General features: G+C 40.9%; 1 protein-coding gene across 2 annotated transcripts; it reads right to left on the minus strand.

The window, feature by feature from the left end:
- Positions 1-7,097: 7,097 nt before the first annotated feature.
- On the minus strand, positions 7,098-23,707 carry LOC120562010 (galanin receptor type 1-like). 2 transcript variants are annotated; one of them, XR_005639677.1, is made up of 4 exons: positions 22,851-23,707; positions 22,707-22,772; positions 10,498-10,935; positions 7,098-7,815 (listed from the first exon to the last, which is right to left on the minus strand). XR_005639677.1 is itself a non-coding variant. In XM_039805414.1 (3 exons), the coding sequence occupies exons 1-3, from the start codon at positions 23,514-23,516 to the stop codon at positions 10,615-10,617; spliced, it is 1,053 nt and encodes a 350-aa protein (XP_039661348.1). In that variant the 5' UTR covers positions 23,517-23,707; the 3' UTR covers positions 9,607-10,614. The 2 variants fall into 2 exon arrangements, 1 of the variants encoding a protein (XP_039661348.1); XM_039805414.1 differs by lacking the exon at positions 7,098-7,815 and having other exon boundaries at positions 9,607-10,935.
- Positions 23,708-25,564: the final 1,857 nt, after the last annotated feature.

The raw sequence follows: 25,564 nt of genomic DNA on the forward strand, positions 1-25,564 counted from the left end.
AGTGGAGTAAAGATGACAATATCGGCCTCTGAGATGAAGTGGAGTAGAAGTTTAACGTAAAATAGAAGTACTCAAGTGAAGTACATTCACCTTACAAATTGTATATTGCAGTATGTGGTCAGAATGTTTGCTGGTGCATGCAGTAGTACAACAAACACACAAGATGAAGAAGGAGAGATCAGAGATGTTACATTGTAGCAAGCATGTCAAGCATCAGCAATGTAACTTTTGTAATGAACGCTTTTGCTCCTGGAAGTAGCCTGGTCAAAAATAGCTAGCTATTAGCAAATGTAAGCACGTTACACCACAACTTTGGAATGGCTCAGGACCAAATGAGTAGGGTTGGGTACCAAAACCCGGTTCCACTATGGGACCGGTTCCTACGCAACCGCTAGGAATCGGACCGGATTACAATGCAAATTTCGGTTCCTCATTTCGGTTCCACTTCATGTGTCGACTGAATATTTTCCCTCTGTCGCTCCGAAACGGAGGTAAAAATATCACACTTTCTCTGCAGTCTACCGTAGCTAACGTAAACGTAGGCTACTTTTAAAATGCCATATTTTCTCTCTGGACTCACCAAAACGGACGTGAAAGCATATTAACCATTCACTGCACGTGATCGCTAGTAAACATATTACACTTGCTCTGCTAGTCTATCGTTAGCTAGCTAGCGTTTAGTGCATTTAAAATGCCTGAAGCGAAATGGTCGAAAGCGTGGCTGTATACACTGTACAGCCAAGGATTCCGACATCGCAAAATGCAACAAATGTTTCAAAACGATTACGTGCAAAGGAGTAAGCACGTCAAATTTATTGAAACGTGGCAGAGAAGGCAAATATGGTCATTTTTCTGCAAAAGAACTGCTAAAGTTTGCAGCTGGTTTAGGTAGCATACCAACTCAACATTTATTTTACTTTTTAATAGTGTAACTGTTACTTATTGTTAAATTATTGTAGTTGTATATCAGGTGACTTAGGTTTGCTTATTATATATTTAAGTACTTTAAAACATTAATATATTGTTAAATTTAAATAATTGTCAATTTAAAAAAAACTTGTTTTCTTGATTTTCCGATTTTTTCAAGAATCGGTTTAGGAATCAGAATCGTTTTAAAAGTACTGGTTCGGCATCGGAATTGTAAAAATCCAAACGATACCCACCCCTAGAAATGAGTGAAGTTGTTTGGATGAGCGGTTCTCCAGAAAGCAAAGTAGCAATACAGGGTGCCAAGCAATCAGTACCCCGTTTTCAACGGGGTACTGTGCTAGTTTCTTTAATAAGAAGCAGAATCTGTTTATTAGTTTTTAATGAAAGGACAGTTGTGAATTATTAGCACTCTATGCAGTTCTAATGTGAAATAATAATAACCATAGCTGTGATACCTCCAGGCAAAAGCTATAATAATAATTCCAACTGACTCTCCATGATTTGTCACACACTTTGAGATTTTTGTTCTGAAAGTGTTGGTCAGAGGCAGAGCTACTTTTAAAGGCAGGAATAAAAATAACTTTTACATCACCAAGAGCCGTAGTTCTTCTGTTGCTGCAGCTACCTGAGTGATATAACAGGCAAACTTGAATAGCAAAGAACATATTGTGGAAAAAAATAAAAAGGTCTGGAAAAATAAGTCACAAGTAAATAAGTCACGAATACAACTGGATTCTGGAACTAGAATACATTTGTCTAAGTAAGCAAGTTATTTATTCCCAGTATGTCAAACCCATGTGAGTGTCAGCCAGCCTGGCTAACCAAAACAGGCATGGTGAATAATAATGAGTTGGAGAGACACAAACAATGTGCAGATATATCACCTAGACTTGGCCAGATGTGTCTTGTATAAAGTGTATGGAATTTAGTGCCAACAGAACCGCGCTCGTTCTCAAAGCTTGATCACCCACTGCACCTATCACAGCGTGTTTGTTGCCTCAGTGTTTAATGTATGCAGACAACGTTTTCTCGGTAAAAGTTTGAGATAATTGAGCCACGCTATCGGAACTGAGTTTTACATAAAATGAATTGGATTTATTATTTGTGTGTGTGTGTGTGTCTGTGTCATTGTTGGTGTGTGTGTCAGTGTGTGTGTGTGTGTGTGTGTGTGTGTGTGTGTGTGTGTGTGTGTGTGTGTGTGTGTGTCTGCAGATTTATCTCAGCCATTCTTTTTTGCTTTCCATACAGCTCGCCCTCTGTGACCTTTTTATTAGAATTCTTCACAATGTAGTACATCTATAGACTCACATCATTATTAGCTAATATTGTTGTATTATTAACACGACTAAAAGTGGCCGAACATGCACCAACAGCATTATGAGGCGCATCAAACTGCTCTGACGCCCCTACTCCGACCCTGTTTCGATTTTGGAACGTCAAATTAGATGAAAGCTGTTTTTCTGTAGCCGCAGCACTATATATAGACGCACCCTAGCGCAGCAAATTTAATTTGCAGCCGGTTGCGTCTAGCAACTCTCCATTGGCTTGCGAGCTGGAAAAACCAAACTCTGGTCAGGCCAATCACATCGTGTATAGAGTCGGTGGGCGGGGCTTATAGCTGTTGCTGCTGGGAACAGCGGTCTTCTGGAAGACTTGGAGTTAAGCTTTTCTTTGAGAAAAGAACAAAGAACGGTACTGAAATCATTCTTAAAGGTCCCATGACATGAACATTTTTTAACATTAAAATGCGTTCCCCCAGCCTGCCTATGGTCCCCCAGTGGCTAGAAATGGTGATAGGTGTAAACCAAGCCTTGGGTATCCTGCTCTGCCTTTGAGAAAATGAAAGCTCAGATGGGCTGATCTGGAATCTTCTCCTTATGAGGTCATAAGGAGGAATGTTACCTCCCCTTTCTCTGCTTTGACCTCCCAGAGAATTTGGCCCACCCATGAGAGAGAGACATCATGGCTTTCAAACGAGCAAAGTGGCAGTTGGTCAAGGCTACACCCCCCCCCCTCCACCTTGCCCCCCCCCTCTCCTCCTCAATAGCTACAGACACAGAAATGGCACATACTAAGGAAAGCTCATTGTGGGACTGGCTCTAGTGGCTGTAATTCTGCACCAAGGCTGAATTTTGAGACTTCAGATACAGTATTAGGGGACCACTAAGGCCTATATAAAAGCATCCAAAGAGCACCATGTCATTCGACCTTTAAAAAAGGAAGATGTGTTCGGAGTTTTGCTGACCAGATACGGCAAAAGTTTAATCTATCAACTAGCTTCTGTAACCCACAACAGTTCATGCACTGATAACAAGCAACAAACAAAACATAAAGTTGTTGTTTTTACTTCCACAAACAAAACAAAAAAATGAACAGACAAGAAATCAAACAAACAAAAAACAACAACAACAATAAAATATATATATACAGTATATATATATATATATATATATATATATATATATATATATATATATATACAAGAAACAAACAGGACTGAAACGGTGTAGGCTGAAGCCTGAGCTTATTACACCTAACCATTTTTACATGAATTTTATTCTGTCATACAAAGATGAAAGTTAGAGAAACTAAGTATACACTATATAACCCAGTACACACACTCCAGAAAACGTGATTATGCGATCGCATAATTCAAGGCATAATCAGCCAAAGTCCACACTTTTCCCGCATAAATTGCCGATTTCCACGCAAAATATGCGGGGCTTGCATGATTTCATAATCCCTACATTTTCGTTGCAAAAAAGTCACATATATCTCAGCAGAAAGTTGAAAAATGTTGCGTTTACATCCATAGACAGTATATATAGAAGTTTACTTCACACAAGAGCAGCCATTTTCCCCTGTTGCCATGGGAACCTTATGAAGTGACGTAATTACGCGACGTGAACATTATCGAAAAGCAGGGTGTTGGGGGAATAACTTTTTTTTTGCATTTCATTGCATAAAATTGCATAAATATCCCGCATATTCCATCGCATTTTTTAAGAAAACGTGCCGCATAATCAAGGATTTTTGCCCGCAACAATCACAAAAAAACTTTTTCTGGAAGGACTGCCAGTACAACACAAAAAATCCCATATACGTTTTGTGTACCTTCTGGTATTCACACTTCTGTTTTATATTTGTTAATCAGCTTATGTTTAAATTTAAAAAAATGTAATCGGTCGATTGTGTTACACATTTTCACATCAATTTCTAATTCATTCCACAGTTTAACTCCACACACCGAAAACACGTCTTTGTTTTACATTTGTTCAAGTAATGTGATACAGTATGCTTTGGCTGAGATGTTTTTCCCATGCACCAAATATAACGGGGGTAAAGTTCTGTTCTACTCTGTTATCTTTGCTAAATGGTGATAAAAGACCACTTGTTGCTAGATATTTACAGTACAAGGCATCATGGGAAGACTCCTCAGACCTCTCAGGGATCATTGGGTTGAGTCGATGCCAGGAAATGTTCTCCACTAGGGTGTAATCAACAAAACCAGAACTCGGAGGGAACTGGTGGGAACCTACACTTTATCATTGTTTCTCTGTTGGCCACAACCCGTTATGTCAGACGAAAAGCTCTTTTTATCGATGCGAAGGCCTCGATGAGACGCAAGGACACCGTTTCATTTGAGAAAACAGCAATTTGAAAAACGCAAAGCAGGTATTGTTTATGGAATCCAAAATAAACCAAACAAAAAGATTTCTTCAAAGCATTGCAACAAAGTTTAATATAATTGTATAGTAGCACTGCATAAAGACACAATCAAAAGCCTGGATACATTTTAATATACCATCCAGATATGGAGTACGTCAGCGAGCCTAACTGTTAATCACATTTTCAAGCACAGAAAGAAAAAAAAAATCCTTTTATTTCGTGCTCCGGTAAATGATTTGATTTAACGGCTGAAGTAATACAGGAAACAAGTTTGAAAAGTCACACCAAAACCACCTTACTAAAACACAGAAAGCACTGAAAATCTGTACAAACAGTATCATTCAAGTGAATAAACAAATAAAAACTTCCAAAATGTGAATCCCCCCGAGAAACCTCCTCTAAGAAAGAGCACCTGTATTACATGTCCGCGCTCAAGGACACGCTCAGTGTGTTTGCTTTCACACGCTCTTCTTGACGTCGCGTTTTTTTTCTCCTTCTTTAGCGCTAAACTTTTTGCAGGAACAGCTCGCAAATCTAAACAAATTCTACTGTGCAGGTGCGTCGGACGATAACATCAACTACTAGCACTAGAAACTGAAATGATGTCTAGAAAGTTGTATTTGCAAAATGAAAGGCAACACTTTAGAATACAGCCTGCCATATTTTTCTTCATACGGGGTACCAAAGACCAAATAGTAAATACGACCTACTGTTTACACTTCATCATCTGTTCTAACTTTGCGATGAACATACTGTATTTTGATTTCGGATTCTTGGCTGTGATAGATGATCCAGTGTAATTATTCCAGAAAAAAAATGTAATGCTACAAATTACACAATGATTATTTTGTAATTGACTTAACAATAGGTTACAAGAAACTGCTTTATGTTACAACACACGTATAAAGGTGCATTTTCAAGGCTTCTATCTGATGGTAGGACTGTCACTATAAAGTAATGGTCATTACCTCAGCACAAATTCCTCATGTATGTTTTTTTTTTTCTTTCTTTAGTTTCTTTAAGTTGTTAAAAACAAACCTGACATGCCATTTGTTGAACTTATGAATAGCTCAATGAACGTGGATGAAGTTTGTCTGTGAGTTAATAGCATGTAGCCTGCGTTCCCTAAATTTTTATGGTGTCAGTGTAGTCTAATGTATTGTAGTGGTTATACTGTACTGTATATTGGCCAGAATCTGCCTTTGGGGAAGGGGGAGGGGGAGGGGGGGGCATATCATTGTGGGGGGTCTGGGTGTCCTTCCCCAGGGAAGTTTTGAGCATCAATAACTTCATTTCCTGTATTCTGATACACTTTTATGCACCAATTTACAGTGGAAATACCTTTATTTAGCCTATGTGAAGAAGAAAAACACAGATGACAAATCAAAATATATCAAAAATATAATGGAAAGTATGTTGCTGTGGGTCATTGGGCATTTTTAAGTGGGTATATGGAAATCCTGGAGCTTTCTTAGTGGGTATACTGTGTATACCTGCGTATCACATAGACTACAGCACTGTATGGTGTGATATGACAGGACATAACAAAAGAAACTAGTGTAGGTTCCTCTCTAACATCCGTTTTGGTTGTCAGATGGTTCCTACATTGGATCCCAAACCGACATGACTGTTCCCCACTACTTTATTATCATTTTAAAGACACAAAATGTAACTCTTTTATAGCTAAAGCTACAGAGGTAGCAATACAAGATTAAGGCCAATGCTTTGTTCCCCAAAAACAACAGGAGGAAGTACTCCCATAATTATATTTTTATAAAAAATATATTGTGATTTTAAAATAAAGGATACCATGACTAATTAGATTTTGTTTGTATTCCTGCCTTGTTACCCAGGGATAATTCCCTCTCAAACTTATATACTTACATGTTTGTCTTGCAGTAAGTATTATATACTAAATAATGACACCATAAAGTATGGGCTGTATTCTAAAGTGTTCTGCTGAAAAAAATATTACTTTGTTCATGTGTTTTTTATACAGCTATTTCGTAGGAAACAACACTCTATGTGTTCTTGATGATACAGATGTGCAATCTGTATCATCTGCAGAAATTCCATTAACTGCTCGGGGCGCCTTTCCATGGGCAGCTCCCTCACTCTGACATCTCTCCATTAGTGCATGTATAGCACTAATAGTATGTATATGGTCCTTCGGGTCACTGGGACCCGAAGGACCACACAAGGGATTTATGTACTTCCATTTATTTTGTTGAGAAATGCTCTCTAAACCCTGTCTCTTGTAAAGTAAGTAAGTCAAGTTTGTTTCTAGAGCACATTTAAACACAGTTTAAGCTGACCAAAATGCTGTACAAACAAGCACTAAGGTGCTGTATTAACCCTTGTTTTGTCCTTCGGGTCACCAGGACCCGAAGGACCACACAAGGGATAGGTACTGAGCATGTGTGTAATTCAGGCTTTGTATGTAATGTGTGTAATAACAACAGAGTGAAAACATTGTAATTTCCCCTTGTGGGATCAATGAAGTATACATTACATCACATTATTATTATTATTATTAACTCACATTGCCTGTTGTGTCCACCATTATCTCACCAACAAATAGCCATGTTCGTCACAACACCTGGATTAGACTTCCTTGCACATGTCCCATTTAAAAAAAAAAAAAATCTCCAGTCCTGTATAGGAATAAATGAGCATCACCGCCTATACAGTCAGTGATTATTTAGTCAATCAACTGCACCTCCTCTGCTCTCTGGCAATAATCCTTTCACATGTCAGATCCTCGCTGACAGGGAGGATGAGAGCCTGCTGATTACACTGATTAGTTCCTCCTCTCTGGATAGAAGTTGGTGTTGATGAGTCATATCAGCTGTGGGCTAACCTCACGCTGAAAATTGAATCTTTTTTTCGGGCAAAAGTGAATAAAAAATGTGACACATTCCTTCAAGTCCACGACTTCCAACGATGTACTTAAAATACTGTGCGATACTGCAGGTCCGAGGTAAAGGTCCCGTATTGTTTAGTTTTAATGATCTTATTATACTGAGGTTAAGCTGCTGTTTGGCGGCTTGGCACATCACAAATAGCATACAACATCCGAATTCTTCACCTCCACAGGATCTCCTGTTCGATTGTTTTATGTTTAGAAAGATGGCTACCAGAAAGGGTCGAAAAAAATGGTGCATTACGCTTTATATACGTCCAACAGCCTGGCTCAGTCACACAGCACGACACAATCTGAAAACACAACATAACGGCCAAATAAAGAGTGAGGCTTTTACAGGCATATGTGAATATCAGCTTCAGTGTATATATTTACAACCACATTTAAAATACAGGCATAGTAAGTGCAATGACAATGCTCGTGGTTTTTATTTTTATGTACAGTGGCGACCTTTTGTCAGCAGTGTTAGGCAAGTTACCTGCAAAATGTAATCAGTTACTCTTTACATTCCTTCTGTTGCTTAGAACAGCTCCGACGTAGCTTTTAACTCCACACACACACACACACACACACACACACACACACACATACACACACACACACACAAACATTGCATCTTATGTATTTAACGTGTAGAAATAGGAAAGGCCATGTTGTTGCAGTTTAAAGGTGGAGTCTGTGAGTCTGGACAACAATGGAATGGGGGAGTGCGGAGGGGGTTGCCAGAATAGTGTTGTATGGCTGTATTCTAGCCACTTTGTTTGTTTCCCATTTACAGAGCCAGCAGTGCCTGAGCCATAGACTTTATAAAATATGGATGCAGTCTCCTTGACGTCACCCATAGGTTTCTAAAGAGCCAAAACCTCAAAGTGGGCAGCTCCCGGTTGCTCTGGCCGTGGCCATCTTGGCAGTGCCTGACGCCACCTTACTCCCGGCTAATCCAAAAGTTGGCAAAGAGGTGGAGCTTTGATGCAGCATGGTTGGGCCGAGTGAAGCCTACAGTCTATGTGTGACTGCTGCCACCTGTCACTCAAAGCGGCCGTGGCCCTAATTATACAAAACTTTAAGCCCGGATGTAATTTAAACAGGTGAGTAATATACAACTTTACCCCCGTACAGTTGTCATGAAGGGGAAACTTAATTATTGTGTCTAAAAGGGTACCAGGCTGTAAACATGTTTAATTCTGCTGTAAAGTTGGAAATTTTAACCTGGGGGTCTATGGGCATTGATGTTTTTGGAGCCAGCCTCAAGTGGCCATTTAAGGAACTTTAGTTTTTGGAACTTGTGCGTTTGCTTCATGTTTCAGCCCCCAGACTGATCTCATGAAGTGGCATATGTATGACACGCCAATTTGTATGCCTTTTATTGGTGTGTTATCAACACCGTTTGGCCTCCATTGACTTACATTACCTAGCGGTTGCGTGTGAATTTACGCCGTAGCGAGTAGTATGAAAGGGCGAGGTTGGTCGGGGAGGAGGATGGGTAAAACACACAGACTTTCACCCAGGAGACTGGGGTTCATGTTAAGGCATGGATACCCGACCCAAGGCCGACGGGTCCCGATGGTACCCGACGGGCTGGGCCGGGTTCGTACAGATATTTTGAAATTATGGTCGGGGTCGGGTCGGGCTCGGTCACATCAGCGCGATAAGGCAACAGCTTATTAACGTGCGCTTGTTGCCCCGTGTGTGCTGATGCGCTCATCTGTTGACATTTCCGAATGCCTTCCTGCAGTTGCTTAACAAAAGCGGGCTTTCCACACAAACAAACGTAGCCTACATGTGTCATTAGTATAAGGAAAAAAATGAGATTTTAACTGTGTCGGGCTCGGGTCGGGCTCGGACACAAATTTCTTAATACCTGTCGGGCTCGGCCTGGGTTCGGTCACGGCTCTGTCGGACGCGGGCCGGCCTCGGACAGAAAAATTCGGCCCGATCTGGACTCTAGTTCATGTCCCGCGTGTCACGTTTCCTAAAGTCAACTGTCGCTTTCTTCTTTTACTAAGGCCAACCCCGTTCTTCTTTTCCTAAACCCAACCCTGTTCTTCTTTTTCTAAACCCAACCAGTCCGCTGTATACGGCGCTCAAAATGCGTATAGATAACACGCCACTTGGCTTTAGAAAAGTGGCGTGTATGTTTACGCGAAGTCATGATGTCACGTTGCAGCCCCAGAGTTTAAACACTGGATTTATTTTCCGCTCACACAGAGCGGACAGCTAACAGACCATGAGGAGGTGTTTTGGATTAGAATCGCTGACTCCACCTTTAACAAGGGGCCAGCCTACACTTTGTGTTGTGCATTTTACATTGTCTGAATTTACATAACACATACATTAATGACAATTTTGCAGTTACTAAGAGTCACATGTCTTCTCTTTTCATAGAGGCTAGCTGCCTGGAGCCTCTGCGTGAAGCTAACCAAGCTAATATGTCCCGGACCATTTTCTTTACTGAACGCACATCCCACCATCTAGTTCCTGATAAGACAGAAAACAAGCCGACCCTCTAGCCTCAAAGTAACAAAACATTACTGGGATCAGTAAGTGTAATGTGTTTACTGTATTTGAAATGATAAGCCCTTCCTTTGTTTCTGAAGAAAAAAAGAAATCACAATTCTGTAAGACACAAACAGTATGGTAATGCAATAATAATCTTGAAAAAAGTCTTCCAATTGAGATTTAGAATCCGTTTGAAGTACAATGACCTCATATTTTTTTTGCTTGCAAATATACCGTGATGTGACGTGTAAAATAGTGTCTACAATCAAAACAAGTTTTACTTTAGAGAGAGGGTAATTTTCCTGAGTTCCAGACCCCACAGGTTTGTATTATGAAAGAAGGGAACAGAGACTGATCAAAGAGGGACTAAGCATTCCCTGAAGCCACAGGGGCTTCATCTTCTCTAGTCGAGGTATAACAAACAGCGCTTATGTGGAACAGCACAGCTGTAGCAGTACCCAAGCATCCATACTTACAGTATGTACATCAAGGAAAACCTCTCATGTCTGACGGCTCTGTCACTATGACTTTACATTGAGTCTCAGTGTGACAGTCTCCATAGTCTCCATGTCACCATCCACACCACCGGCCAGTCAGACGTTGGTGCAGTTGGTGGAGGGCGGAGTGTCCGCTTTGCTGCGGATCTCCTTGACGTCGTTGAGCGGGGAGTCACCGGTACCGATCTGGCATTTGAACACCTGCTTGTAAGCCTTCCGGAAATTCTCCGACAGGAAGGCGTAGATGACCGGGTTGACAGACGAGTTGCTGTAAGCCAGGCAGTGGGCGGCCACCCGTAGCACGAAGGAGGCCTGGTTCAGCGGGAAGGTCCCGAACTCCACCCACAGGTGAACCACGTGATGAGGGAGCCAAGAAATGCAGAACACCACCACCACCACCAGCACCGTCTGAGCAGTCTGGGAGCCACACATGGGGGACAGAGAACAGAAAGAAGTAGGAAATAGATTTAGTCAGTGCAGTGGCGGTTCTAGGGGTGGGGCGTAAGGGTGGCTAGTGCCCCCATAATATTAGGCCTTGACCCCCTGTGACAAATATGTTCATACATTTTTGACCCCACCTTTTTCCCCAAAGAGGGGACATTATTCATGTGCAGTGATAAATAAAAACTAGGTTAACACTGAATGAGTATTCTTGTGTTCATTGTTATATGTGTATCGTTAGTCTTTTGTAGAACCAAACCTATGGAGGGTTGGTGGTATGTAACAATTTGGTACCCCTTAAATGTGGTTGGGCAGTGGCGGCTAAGGTTAGAGAAGGTTAGAGAAGTGAGCTTGTGACCGGGCGGTCGTTGGTTCAATCCCCAGACCGACAGGATAAAACTGGGTGGGGAAGTGAAAAAGCAGCTCTTGTCCCTCCCTCATTACCACCACTGAGGTGCCCTTGAGCAAGGCCCTTAGCCTCTGCTCAGTGGCCAGCAGATCAGAGATGTGGTTGTACTGGGCAGCTTCCACGTATAAATGTTTAACTTGTGTGAACGTGACAGGTCGTCGTTGCAAATGAGAATTTGTGCTCAATCGGCTTACCAGTGCCCTCAGAGACAACAGTGAAAACATTAACGCTGTTCTCAGGTTTAAGTCTTATTCAGCATGAAAGAATAAAGTATGGTTTTGAGATGTTAGTGCCTTGGATAACTTTCTTTTGTTATTATTCTGCTGCTCCCTAATTAGTCTTTATTCTTATTCTACAGTATTGTGTGCTATGATACACACAACCTTTGCCATATGTCATCTGCGGCCTACAAATTTACCTTGCTACACCTGTAGTTAATGATTTCATTTTTGTGTTACTTTCATTAAATGATTCTGTGATAACTATGTTTTGATACAGAGTGAACTTCCTGGGCAATGTGAGACTGTTAAGACTTAAAACTCAATTGCCAGTAGATAAATACACAATTGTTTACGTACAGCGAAATATACGGAAATTAACCCGTTTAAAGTACACAGGTTGTTGTTGTTTTTAACAAAAATGGTATATTATGGTATTCATGGCAAAAGTTGCCTATTTGTACATCCTACAGACACAGAGCAACGTTAGCATTCATTTGGAGTCGTGTTTCTTGCAATCTGGAGAATGTAGCCTATAGGTCCAGTATTCTCTCTCCTTTTAGCTCTGTTTACCAACTCTTGAGAACATGAATCTGGCTCTTTAGCCAATAAATGATCCACCATCTTCTCCAGCTAGTGACTTACCTTGTCCATCTGCCCTGTGGTGCTGGGCAGGTATTTGGTTTGAGTTCGTTCACCATAAACAGCTACCTGCTGCGGCTGGAATTGGGTTGACAATAACACAGTTGTGGCCCCAAAACCAAAACAATGGGGGAAAAGATGTGAAAATGCTCACTGACTTGGTAATATTTACCTCTACCAAGAAGGTTATGTTTTCGGCTTGGTTTATCTCTCTGTATGTTTCTTTGTCAACAGGATTACAGAAAAACTGCTGGCCTGATTTTTTTTGTGATAATAATAACACAACATGAAAATTAACAGGATTGATCCATCTCCTAGAACAAATAATCTTAGCCTGGCCTGATTTTTTTGGAAACTTGGTGGAAGGCTCATGGGCCATGTACGAACCCATTCAATCAAATTACATTTTTGGAGTGGATCCGAATCGCGAAGCGCCTTCACAAATTCTTTTTTAACTTCCGTTATCGTTATCCAACATTTATTGTTTGTTTCAGTCTTGTGCTCTCATCAGTGTAACAGCAGCCGGCAGCTGTTTTCAGTGAAAACGTTCTGATAAATCCGCTGTGCTATACCTGCTTATTACCAAATGTCAGAGTTATATTAGGGACTAGCTAGATAGTGAGCATCAACAGAGCCAGATATTTCCCTCAGAAGTTGATGGGAGACCAAAACAGAGCTAAAAGTAGAGTAAATATTGGGCTTAAATGCATCAGGTGGCCAGAAACACGACTCCAAATGTCTCCCAAATAAATGTTAATGTTGCTCCATGTCTGCTGGATGTGTGAACAGGCGACTGTTGCTAACATTCAAACGTTCACATTAACAACTTCATAAAATGATGATTTATCAGTGTTTGTTGCGTTGCCCCTGTGGCCAAAAAAGGATTCAATTAATTAAGAAAATGAGTACAGTACAATGCAGTAAAATGACGAAAGTCATTATGAAAAAAACCTTCTTAAATTTGCAACTCAGACTAAGATAAAATAATAAATAAGCCTAAAACTCTCCACTGACCAGCAGTTCTCACAGTCGATTGCAGCAGTTTTATGATAAATCTTATTGATCATGTCAGATAATTGTCGCTGAGTGGACCATGTGCAGTTTGAAATGAAAGGTAAATATTGGCCAGAGATGTCAGGACGATCATAATACATTATGTACACATGCAAGCACACACACACACACACACACACACACACACATAGACACACACAGTGGTTCCCACAGAGCAGTATGTTAATAACCATGCTTTGTTTGGATAGCCTCCATAACATATTCATATCTTCACCTCAACCCCCTGAGAGCCATTAGTTATTGTAGGCTAATCTAAACAGCAGCATCCCCACAGGAAGACACAACTAATACAAATCATGCCGTCCTGTTGATTTATTCATTTATTTTTCTGTGGCTGTGGTTTTGTTTTATGTATGAAATGTTTAGTTCTAGTTAGACCCTTCATGGGTTACGCTATTGTGTTATGGCTGCTGTAATGTGTTTTCTTTATTTTTTTTATTTTGTGCAAAGTAGAGTATGTTGTGTGTCAACCCAGTCTCACGGCAGTTCGTGAAATGTTCACGTATTTTATTCTATTGATTCGTGTACACGGACACGTTTATCTCGTTTTTTTCGTGATGTTTAGCACGTTTTTTTTTTATTAAACTAATGTATTTCAATGGGAAGCATATTTCTGCCAGTCGGGCTGCAGCAGAGAAGCTGTATACAGCTTTGCTATTATTGGTATTTTTAGCCCTATAACCGCTGTTTTAATCAACATTTATTCACCAGATCTTTTCACGGTTTATATGTATTCCTTTAAAGTTATTATTTTGGTCTTATTACCAGGGAAGCTGGATTGCTTTGTTGTTTATTGATCTTTTTAAAGCTATAACGCTACATCTATTAACATTTATTTAGATGTTATCATGGTATTCATTTCTTTATTTAAATTTTATTTCGGTCTTATTACCAGTGAAATATTACAGTATGCTGTAAGACAGAACACTACGATATGGGCCGAGCGGGACACATGCGAATATCGCATATCCCACAATGCAATGCGGGCATTCATTTCAGAGAATCAGGGTCTCAGCGATCAGCGGGTCTTTAATGACAGTATTGCTTCAATGTACATATTTAATCAGTGGTTTTGTCACCAGCAAGTTAAGTTAAGTTAACTGTGACCGTAATAATGTAAAAACAGCGGAATCCTCCGGAAGTGATGTAGTAATTCCCGCGCCGTGTCTGTGAAAGATTGCTGCATGTTGTACGTGAGAATTTATACAATAAAAATACCTTTTTTCAAATCTTGCTTTAAATAGGTATTAAGGCCCAGACACACCGACCAGACGGCCAACCCTCGGCAGAAAAGGCAGTTGGGCTGATCAATCTCCCCAAATCGGTCAAAAAAGTGCCTCGGAACACACCAAAGCGACGAGAATAAGTAATATGTCTCCATAACAGCAGGCGGCGCTAATATGTATTGTCGGCCAAAAAATTAAAACCGGCAGCTGATTGGACGAACGCGTCACGTGGGTTTGTTTTATCCGGAAATTCAAAGACAGACTGTCATGGCGGCTCGTTCAGAATATTATATCATATTATATTAAAATAAACGTTTTTCTGAAAACATTTTAAGCGAGAAATAGGCCGTGCAGTTGCTGAATCTGTCTTCATTTCAGATCGACAAAGGTCAGTTTAAAAGATTTTCGTCAGATTTTGAGAGACTCTAGTCACGCTCATTCCGCTCCCCGTTTCCGGGTTAGCACTCTACCAATCAGATGGGTCATTTGAGTCCGACTGCCGGCAGTGCCCGCCCCGCCGATTATACATGTCAAATCGGCAACACGCAACACACCGAACAGACTCGAGTCACTGACCTCGCCAGACTGTCCCACAGCCGATTATCGGCTCGATGTGTCTCAGGCTTAAGAGGGGGGAAAACTGCTAATCAAAATGATGCACTTCACTTTGAGGAACCTTCTTATTGGCTCACTGGCATGGGGGTCCCCAGGCGTGAGGCCCTGAGTTGGACCCTCATGACGGTTTGAGTTGCATTTTGGGGACTTTAAAGCACTATTATTGAACTGAAAATGTTGCCACTTTTTTCATTTCTTCATTAAATGTTAGTTTAAATTACTATTGAAGCCACTGGGAAATGATCGTGTGATGTTGAGTGACGCTGTTAATTCCTTCAGTTAGCATAGCATTACTCAGATCAGGATCAGTAACACTCAAATAAGTATCTCTGTCACAGACAAGCTGTTTGGTCGTTAGCTGTCCCTGTTTCAGTTTACGGATGTTGTTAAACAATTTCAAGACAACTTGGCCAAATATTCCATTTTCCTAATTGGTCCATAACCATCTGTGTGCTCCATCTGGATGCCTGACAGGCTCATACTACTGACAGAAAACTACAGTAATTACCAGCCATTAAACCTCTTGTTCTACGCTGAAAATCCATTAAAGGATTATTATTTGCCAAGAAAAATTTAATAATGAACTCCAACACTCTGGTATTCCCAAGAACATTAACCAGTCATAAATTTGAAAAAGAAAATAAAAAACATTTCAGATTTAAAAACCAGAGGGGGAAAAAGATTCATAGAAAACTAATTTGTCTTATGCACAAAGGACTTCCGGAAAGTTTTAAGAAGTGTTACTAATTTTTGCGGGGGAGATTTGGCTTTTGAGAATGTCTCGTTTGACTTTTGGAGGCTGATGGATTCCTACTGAGGGTGATAAGAGGTTTTCATTGGGAGTAACCTTGCTTTTCCCAGCTGTCACTGACATTATATTTCACAGGCCTGGTGGTGAGCTAAAGAGAGCCGAGTGAACCACACAAACTATTGATTGAACACTTATTTGAACAAATTCTCCCTGCTTTCCACCAAGGACACCGTGTGGCCCGCTTGCAATTCATTCAATTTTCATTCATTTGACCTTTTGTGAAAAGAACCCTTGACATATCTGCTAGTACTAATATGACGGCACGCAAAATGAGCTTCCAAACATGACACCAACTAACTTCATAGTTACTTGATAGCACTACTCTGATTCAGAACAACCATGATTTTCCTTTGAGACAACCTATTTAAAGCTTAAATAAATACTAGATGTGCTTTTTCACTTTCTTGCCGAGAATTAGACGAAAGATCGATTTCACTCTCATATCGGTACAGTGAATATGAAGCTACAATCAGGAGATAGTTAGCATAGCTTAGCATCAAGACTGGAAGCAGTCAAAAGATTTACAAAATATTGCTACGGACAGCTTTCTGCCCCTGCATTTACGATGGTTCAACTTTTATGACTTGCTGCCATGGGTCGCCGTATAATCATGGCAACACCAGCAACTACACTGAGAGAAATGATAGAAAAATGAAACAGAAAGTTTGCTCAGGCCGGTCGGACAACGGACGGGGCTTGGTTTTCACTTGATTTGGTCACAGATTTTCTCATTTTACAGCTAAACGGTACACTAAAATGTTTCTGAAAACATTTTAAGGCAAGAAATAAGCAATGCAGTAACAGAATCTTGATTCATATTTGATCATCGCTGCCCAGTTTGCCAGGTTGACCACAGTTCACAAGCAGTCATTTACACTGCGTTGGAGTCTCCTCAAGTCTGATTCGTTGTAAATCTTCGGGCTCGGTGGAATTTTGCAAATGCCATTATGGGGCACCAGGAGGAGACAAAGAGACATACTTTTTTTTCACATATTACGTACTACTGTCAGGATATAATGACAGTTACAGCAAATATGACAAAAAGAGTCACTGCTGCTGGCCAAGAAACAATGTAGTCCCTCACATAACGGTCTGTAAAACTGCAACTTTCTGTTATTACATTTTGGTTTTTCCCTAATTATGCATCCATTATCTGCAACCACTTATCCTTCCCAGCTGACATTAGGCAGACACACACGGATGGCAGCGAGCCAACATGCAAAGCACTGGCCTGATAGCCAGGCTAGCAGTTTCTGGTCTTTATGCTAAGCTAACCTGCTGCTGTAGCTTCATATTTACAGTACAGACATGAGAGTAGTATGAGAGTGTATTTATCTCTTTATTTAACTATATGGTCAAAAAAGCAAACAAGTGTAGTTTCCAGACTGTTGGACTATTCCTTTACATATACAGTCAGCATTAATCAGTGAAAGATTGATTATGAGGGCTATCATTCATATTTCTTTGACATTTGGTGACAGCTAGAAGACACTGTATTGTCATTTCAGTAACAATGACCATCAATGTGTGAGACAGTTTAACACAAGATACCCAACAGAGCAGCCTGATCAGCTTTTTACAGTATCTCCGTTGGGTCAGCTGTTTTCCAAACTTCGTAGTCCTACCCCTTCAGTAACCCCACCCACGCACTCTTAAATATTTTTTTTGTTCTGCTTACCACCTACGTCACTTCTCCGTCACTTCGCGTACCCCTGGGGGTACACATACCCCAGTTTGGGAACCAATGTGTTAGAGTGCAGAGAAAGCAGCCAGGGAGTCACAGTGACCTGTAACAGGACAGGTGTCTTGTCAAAATCAGTTTTCTCTTCAAAATGTGCTTTGCCTGGCAGCCCTTTTACCTAGATTTAACCATGGAAGGAAGTGAAAACTCCTTTGAGTGATGGCTTTCATATTGTAGTTCATTATTCCTTTTCAAGGCACTCGATTGTTCTATAAAGTGTTTAAGTATACTGACTATGTTTCCTGTATATTATTCTATGCTATTTTGTTACTGTGTTTTTCAGTGTGACTCTAAACTGGCTGTTGCTGTAAAATAGTATGCACACCCACCCAACCAGCCTACCTTCATAAATAAATGTTTAATAATACACAAAATAACAATAAATTTGCCAATATATTATCCATTGTCCATTTTTAAAGGGGACATACTGTACTATACTGTGCATTAAAGGAATACACCACCGTTTGTTGAAATAGGGCTTATCACGGTCTACCCTGGCTGTAGATAGGTGGGCCAACGCATTTTTTGTCTCAGTGCAAGTAATTAGGTTGTTTTTTTGTCTTTTGTTGGCTCACTTTTACTCACAACATGCTAACCGGCAACATAGGATTCAGGGTGGGAAATTAGCACCCGCCAATGGCAGGTATTTTTTCAAAGTGGCGGGTGACTTTGCCTTGTTTACCAGCCACAGTGGCAGGTGGATTGTAAAACATTCCTTGTAACGGATTGGACAGTTTTTGTCAAAGAATGCTGTTGTTAAGTAACAATGCACAATTCTTAGGAGTCGCGTTATGTTACTGCTAATGAATCCCCAAAATTTCCAGATTTTGCTGCTTCATAATAAAAAAATTCAAATACCAACGTAACGGAGGACCTTTATTGTGAAGAACTTACAGGAAATTAAACCGTTCACAGCCGGGGCTTTGACCACGCATAGCGAGTAGCTAGTTTTCAGCGCTAGTCCGTGACACATGTAGCTAGCTGAGCTGAGGTACAGACGAAAGGAAAATTATCTGTTAAAAAATGTGGCGACATATCCCCGGTGTTAAAAGGCCCGCCGCGGAGTCAGCAGTAGCTATGGATGAACAAACTGTTGAGAGCGAAGTAAAGAAAAAGAGAAGGTACTTCGCGAACAAGTGGCGCATTGACAAACGTACAGCGAAAGACCGTTCAAAACATTTCAGACCGTCCTGCCAACCTGTATACATTTTAACGTCAATGTAGACTAACGATGTTTAAGGAGCTGCTGCCGTTTTATTCCTGTCGGCTCTCTGCTGCTCAGTTCTACCCCGCGACTGACCACACACACACACACACACACACACACACCTGGATGCAGGAAAAACCGGAGATGAAGCGTACAGGATGACCTAAATTGAGGACAGCTACACTTGTTATTGTAAGATCAATGATAAGTTTAAGTCCAATAAGTCCTTTATCAAACCGTATGAATGTGTGTCTCAGGCCAGGATAGGAAATTAACTAACAATGTAAAGATCAACAAGCTACTGACACATAATAAATAAATTTATATTAATAAAATATGTATTAATAATAAGTAATTTAATAAAGCAATTAAAAGTATACTAGTGCACTTTCTTTTATAAATTTGAATTCCGGAAAAAGTGGCTGGTAAAAAATTTAAGTGGCTGGTAAAATTGGGCATCCACCAGCCACTTTGGCTAGTGGGCAAAAAAGTTAATTTCCCATCCTGATAGGATTCCATTCACTACGTTAAGCTAAGTAGCGGCGGCGCTGCCAGTGTTGCACCGGCCTAAAACAATGCATGCACAAAAAATGCGTTGGCCCACCTATCTACAGCTAGGGGAGACCGTGATAAGCCCTATTTCAACAAACGGTGGCATATCCCTTTAAGTAGGTAAGTGAAATGTATTCATAATACGCTTTTCACAGATAAAATCGCAAAGTGTTTTACCAGGACATGAGAAACATACAAGAGAACATAATACGCCCTGCCACGTCCTGCTGTGCCCTGCTACACCCTGTAACACCCTGCAGTGCCCTGCTACACCATGAACTACTACAACTACTATTTCTAGTCATAGTTCCATTATCTTTATTGTGACTATTATTGCCACTGTTCATCACACCCCCAACTGGCACCTTCAGACAAGAGCCCGGGTCTGTCTGAGGTTTATCCCTAAAAGGAAGTTTTCCTCACCACTGTCGCACTAAATGGGGGAGTTACTTGAATTGTTGGGTCTTTGTAAATTATATAGTGTGGTCTAGACCTACTCTATCTGTAAAGTGTCTTGAGATAACTCTTGTTATGATTTGATACTATAAATACAATTGAATTGAATTGCATTGAATGCATATTAAAAAAACAAGAGACAAAATGTTCAGGAGTTGTTTGCATTTCTTTAAACCAAACGCAATCATCTTGGGCGACGCTAACTTCCAGACGGAGCGACGGTGGCTCTGCAAAATAGTCTCAGGAAGGAACTTGTTTTGGTGGAACATTTGCAAACCCCGCAAAAGAAAACGCCACATACAAAATTAAATGATGGTAACTGTTCAGACAATTCAGAAACGTGGGCTATATAATTTAGCATGATACATGGTTAAACATCATTTGCTCTTATCAGTGTATCGTCGTGTGTATTTTGTTCACAGCAAAACGTCCCAGTTAGAGAGGAAATGCAGTAAACGTGTTCTTTGTAAATCTTCACAATCATTCCCTGAAAGAAACAAGCAGGCCTGCCTTGTTGCACGATCCAAATTTTCTTCAAAACTTGCCATTTTAAGCGTGTAACGTTAGTTTGCTAGCTCAGAGGTTCCAGTTGCTGTTCCTGGATGCAAACGAAGTTTAACATAAACACAAAGAAAGCGGAAGGTGAGGGAGATCTGGCGGAACTTCCGGTGGCGCCGTAACCCGCAGCTATCGGGTAAATGAACCGTCGTTGATCCCGACTAGTCTTTATCTGAGTCCACACAAACAGCAGACTGTAGGGGGGGAGACAGAGCATTCTAAAGCTTAGATGCTACGAACTCAAAAGCTCATTCGCCGTGAGTCTTAAGCTGGGTGCATGGAACAGACAGCAAATGTATCATATTAAACCTAAGATGAAGTATGGGTGAAGTAGTTCGGCCACATATGCAGGAGCCTGCAATGCTCTATAATAGTGAGAATGTTGAACTGAATCCTATATGCGACAGGGAGTCAGTGAAGAGACTTAAGAACAGAGACTGTCTATCATTAAACATGTTCTGTGACACACACTGAACCAACCAGAGACAACTGCGAAGGAAACACAGCATTTGGCACCATAAGTGTATATTCATTGAAAAGTAAATATGCATGTTGCAGCTTTCAGTGTCAAATAAATCACTGAAGTTGTTGATACCTTACTCAGATTTAATATGTGTGTGCATCAGTCAGTTCTGACATTAGTTATAGTTTAACAGTAGCTAGACTATCAAGGTAATTATAGAGACGGGCTTTAAAGCACTGTTTGCCAACCGTTTGTCACACAGCTGTCAGTGTAACATTCCCTCTGTGTAGTCTCGATCAGTAGCCTGCTCTGCACAGTGAGCGCTGTAAATCGGCAGAATATGTGGCGTTCCTGTTTTAAGCCTCATGGCAATAAAGCATGTAGAGAGGTGCGTATCAGAGCACCTTCAGATAGGCAGAGAGACAATCAAGCGGGCGACAGCAGATAACCAGCTCTCAGGGCAGCTTAATGGCCTCCCCCAGGAAAAAGGAAGGCTAGATGGCGGCTTGATTGCACATCGCCTTGTGGCCACTTTGCTGGAGTGTGCTAGTTAACAGTAAGAATTATAACATTAATATTCATCACTTTGGCCCCTGGAACAACAGAGACCATGGAAATAGTTTCCTCTGCCTGTTGAATGGGAGGAAATGTTAGAGCATATGGTGCTGATGGACTAGCCCCCCTCGCTGATTAATGTGCGCAGGACTGTGGGTCTGTGTGGCTGGGATATATCTTCCTAAAAAGGCCAAGGACACTGACCCCTGATTTGAATCGAACCACATGTCCAGAAGAGAACATGTGGCTGCCTAGTGAACTGCTTTGAATCGAACCACATGTCCACATAAGAACATGTGCCTAGTGAACCATGAATTGCACAGATCCAGATGGTATTTCAGTAAAGATACACCTTCGTGACATCTTTGGCCATCATAATCATCATCATTGGCAACATTATCGTCATCATAATGATGGCAGTGGTCCCTTGTATGTAAAAATGTATTACACAATGAATATTTTCCGTGATTTAAGTATGATTTGAATCAAGGAAATGATCTATTTTATATATATTTCCAAGTAAATAACATATTTTACAGTGTTAAAAACATCATTTAAATATGCAAATATCTGTCAAACATACAATAGGCCTATATATATATATATATATACCTCAGATAGAGAAGCAACCTGTTACATTAATAATTATGTATTTATTCCAGCACCATTTACACTTTTGAATCGCCCTATTGTATTACGGTTTACAATCCTCATAGAGCTGTTTGTTCACACGTGTATCTACATATGTGTATGCATATGTATGTGTATGCATGTGTATGTGTATATGCACTTTTTATATTCATACTTATATCTGTACATAGTAGTCAAATGTTTGCCTTGCCCAGCTTTGTTGTCCTCGTTGTTAGCCGTACTGTCTATTTCTCTGTATGTACTTTGAGAGCAACAAAAAGCCAGAGTCAAATTCCTCTTCTGTGTTCACACACTTACTTGTCCATTAAAGCTGATTCTGATTTTGACTAAATTTCTTTCACGGACTATGAACTTAAAAGTGCGCCATTCCACAGTCATATTGTTTATAATTCAAACTCTTGCACATCGATGTAATTCTGCTGTAATTCAACAGGTAACAAATCACCCCATCTGTCCATCTGTTATCCAGTGTTTATTCAGTGTGTGTTACTGATTGCAGTTTGCTGGCATATGGCTGTAATCCATGACACTCCCACCCCAACCCTCCAAAAAGACAGCTTAATACATACCTTTTTCTTTGATGCCTCTGACTTTTTAGACATATTTCTTAGTTTTTTGTGCAAGTGATTTAAAACCTGTAAGCAAAGAAATAAAGGTAAGATATATTTGTTTGATAGTCTCCATAATTATTGAGTGTCAATAGCTTCCCTTACCTTTGCATAACAGAAGGAAATCAGCAGCAGAGGCAACACATAACCAAAGACAAACGTGCAAACGACATAAACTTTCTTCTGGTTTTGATCGGGCCACCATTCCCAGCAGAAGGTGTGATTCTCTCCTCGGTGGAAAAGGCTCTGGTAATACATGACGGGCGCAGCCATGGCCAGAGAGAGGATCCAAATCACCGCCACCCCGATCAAAGCATGCTTCGCCACCCGGATGGAGGAGGACTTTCTGGAGTGCACGATGGCAATGTATCGGTCCACGGACATGGCAGACAGAGTGAAGATGCTCACCAGCATGGACACAGTGAAGAAATAGTGGATGAATTTGCAGATGAATGCGCCCAGGACCCACGTCGGCATCATGTAGATGGTGGACTGGAAAGGGATGCAGAAGAGCAGGTAGGACAGGTCTGCGATGCTCAGGTTGAGGATGAATATGTTAGTGGTGCTCCGTGGTTTCCCTGGTTTACTCCGCGCCAGCACGGTGATCACCATGGAGTTGCCCAGCACGCCGAGCGTAAAGATGAGCCCGAAAACCAGCAGCGTGATGAAATTATCCGTGCCTATCCCGAATAAAAGTTTCTGGTCCTCTTCCTCCGATCTGCTGAGGTTCCATGGCTCTTCCCAGAGCCAAACAGACTCCGATAAGTTCATTATTTATTTTGTTCTCCCTTTAGATGAACTTGAAACGTTGCAAATAAAAAAAGGGACCTATGGGAGGTCTGTGCCTCGCTGTTGCTGCTGCTGCTTCATGACAATTTTAAGAGCTGGAGTTTGTGGTCCCGTGCGTCTTCATGAGCGCTCCAGTAGACACTGCTTTCTTGTATCTTTATTTTTTTTGTAAATCCCTCGCTCTATTTTTTTTTTTTTTTCAGAACTCACATTAGTAATACGTGTAAACACAGTAACGTGTAAACACAGCGATGTACTTCATGTAAAGCCGCTGCGCGTCTTGGAGTCTGTCCTTGTGCGCACCTGATGCGTCTGCGCACCGTCCGCGCTCATCCCCACTGTAGCCCGCAGTCTTTGCGTGTGGACTTTTCCCCCTCACATTATAGCGGGGGGTGGGCTGTGCCAATTCACGTCAGCACCCAGTGTACCACCTCCCAAGAAAAGCTGAGGGGGGAAAGGGAATATTTATCTGGATACATTTTGTTTCTAAAAATCACTTATGTTCAATTTGGATGCCAGAGGCCAAAGTATTTTTCTTAAGTAAGAACCAATTAGTTCTGACACAGTATGGCTCGGGTGCAAATGCCTCTGTCATTATTTGCCTGGATTGTGAAAATTCCTATATATCCTATATATAACATTCTTTTTCGGCAGTCTTGGTATGGTCTTATGTGAGGTTTTATTCTCCTTTCATAAATATGGAAATATGCTTTATGAAAACGTCAAAAAGTTCCACGTTATTTCAGCAATTATGCATGAATGAAAAATGTATATTAAGCGAGAATATGTGGTATATTTGTGATGTGAGATGCCATGACAGCTGCAGTGTACAAACATGATAATGTACAGTAAAAGTGCTGCATAATCAGCAAAGGGATCAGACATGTCAGGAAGTCACATAAAAAAGAAAATATGGACTCTGAAATAATATTTTGGATTTCTTATTGCTTTGCTATCTTTTGATTTTAACAATTCTGATTCCAATTCCGATTCTTCCTTTTGATTCCGGTTCTTATCGATTCTCGATTCCAATTCTCTGAGGGGTGGAGTTAAATCCACATGCTTATTTTACAGATAAGAGGGACATTTTATTTAGATTCAATGGTAATTTACAGGTTTTTTTCAGCATCACTTTAGAGCGCCGCTTACTCTGTGCTTCATGGCTGCAACACAACAAGCACCTGGAAGTACGGTGGCCGCTACAGAAAACCAGAACTTGCGCATGTTAAATTTGGAACCGATGATCGGATTAGAAACCAAATTTTCCAAACGATTCCAATAAAAAAACATTCCATTGGAAACCTAATTTTTGAAACGATTCCAAGTTGGAACATCTCTAAACAACTCAAAAGTGTGTATTGTAAATAGTTTATTGTATTTAAGCAGATCATTATGTGCTTTCCCAAACTGCAACGTGGTTCCATAAAGGATCCATGTAGTCAAGTTAGACGACAAATATGGAATAACACGTTGGCTGATTCTGAACTGAAGTGACGTAGGCCTACACATTTTTTTGTAAGAGCTGAGAGGATGTAACCAGGTCCTGTGTGGCATTTTTGCTGGAAAAAGACTTGAAGTGCTCATATTATGCTCAATTTCAGGTTCGTAATTGTATTTAAAGGTTATAGCTAATAATAACTTGGATTTATATAGCGCCTTTCAGGGTACCCAAGGTCGCTTAACAAATAGGGGGGGAGGAGGGTTAGTGGTCAAAGGACTTAATGAAAAGAAATGTTTTGAGGTGCTTTTTGAACATGGGAAGGGATGGGGCAGAGCGGACGTGGAGTGGTGGACTGTTCCAGAGTGTGGGAGCATTGGCAGAGAAAGCCCTGTCCCCAAAAGTCCGCAACCTGGTGCGGGGGGTATCCAGCAGGTCCTTGTCAGAGGACCGCAGGGAACGTGACTGAGTGTAGGGGTGGAGGAGATCTGTGAGGTATTGTGGTGAGAGTCCATTGAGAGATTTAGCCTATAGGTGAGCAGGAGGATCTTGTAGGTGATGTGTGACTTCACTGGCAACCAGTGGAGCTGTT

Source organism: Perca fluviatilis, chromosome 7 (assembly GCF_010015445.1).
Source record: "Perca fluviatilis chromosome 7, GENO_Pfluv_1.0, whole genome shotgun sequence".
In the NCBI taxonomy this organism is placed as follows: Eukaryota; Metazoa; Chordata; class Actinopteri; order Perciformes; family Percidae; genus Perca; species Perca fluviatilis.

Coding starts and splice junctions, on each gene's coding strand:
- LOC120562010 (XM_039805414.1), bottom strand. CDS start 23,516: ATGAACTTATCGGAGTCTGTTTGGCTCTGGGAAGAGCCATGGAACCTC. Junction 22,773..22,850: donor TTTCCTTCTGTTATGCAAAG/GTAAGGGAAGCT, acceptor CTTTGCTTACAG/GTTTTAAATCACTTGCACAA. Junction 10,936..22,706: donor CAGAGGCATCAAAGAAAAAG/GTATGTATTAAG, acceptor TGTGGCTCCCAG/ACTGCTCAGACGGTGCTGGT.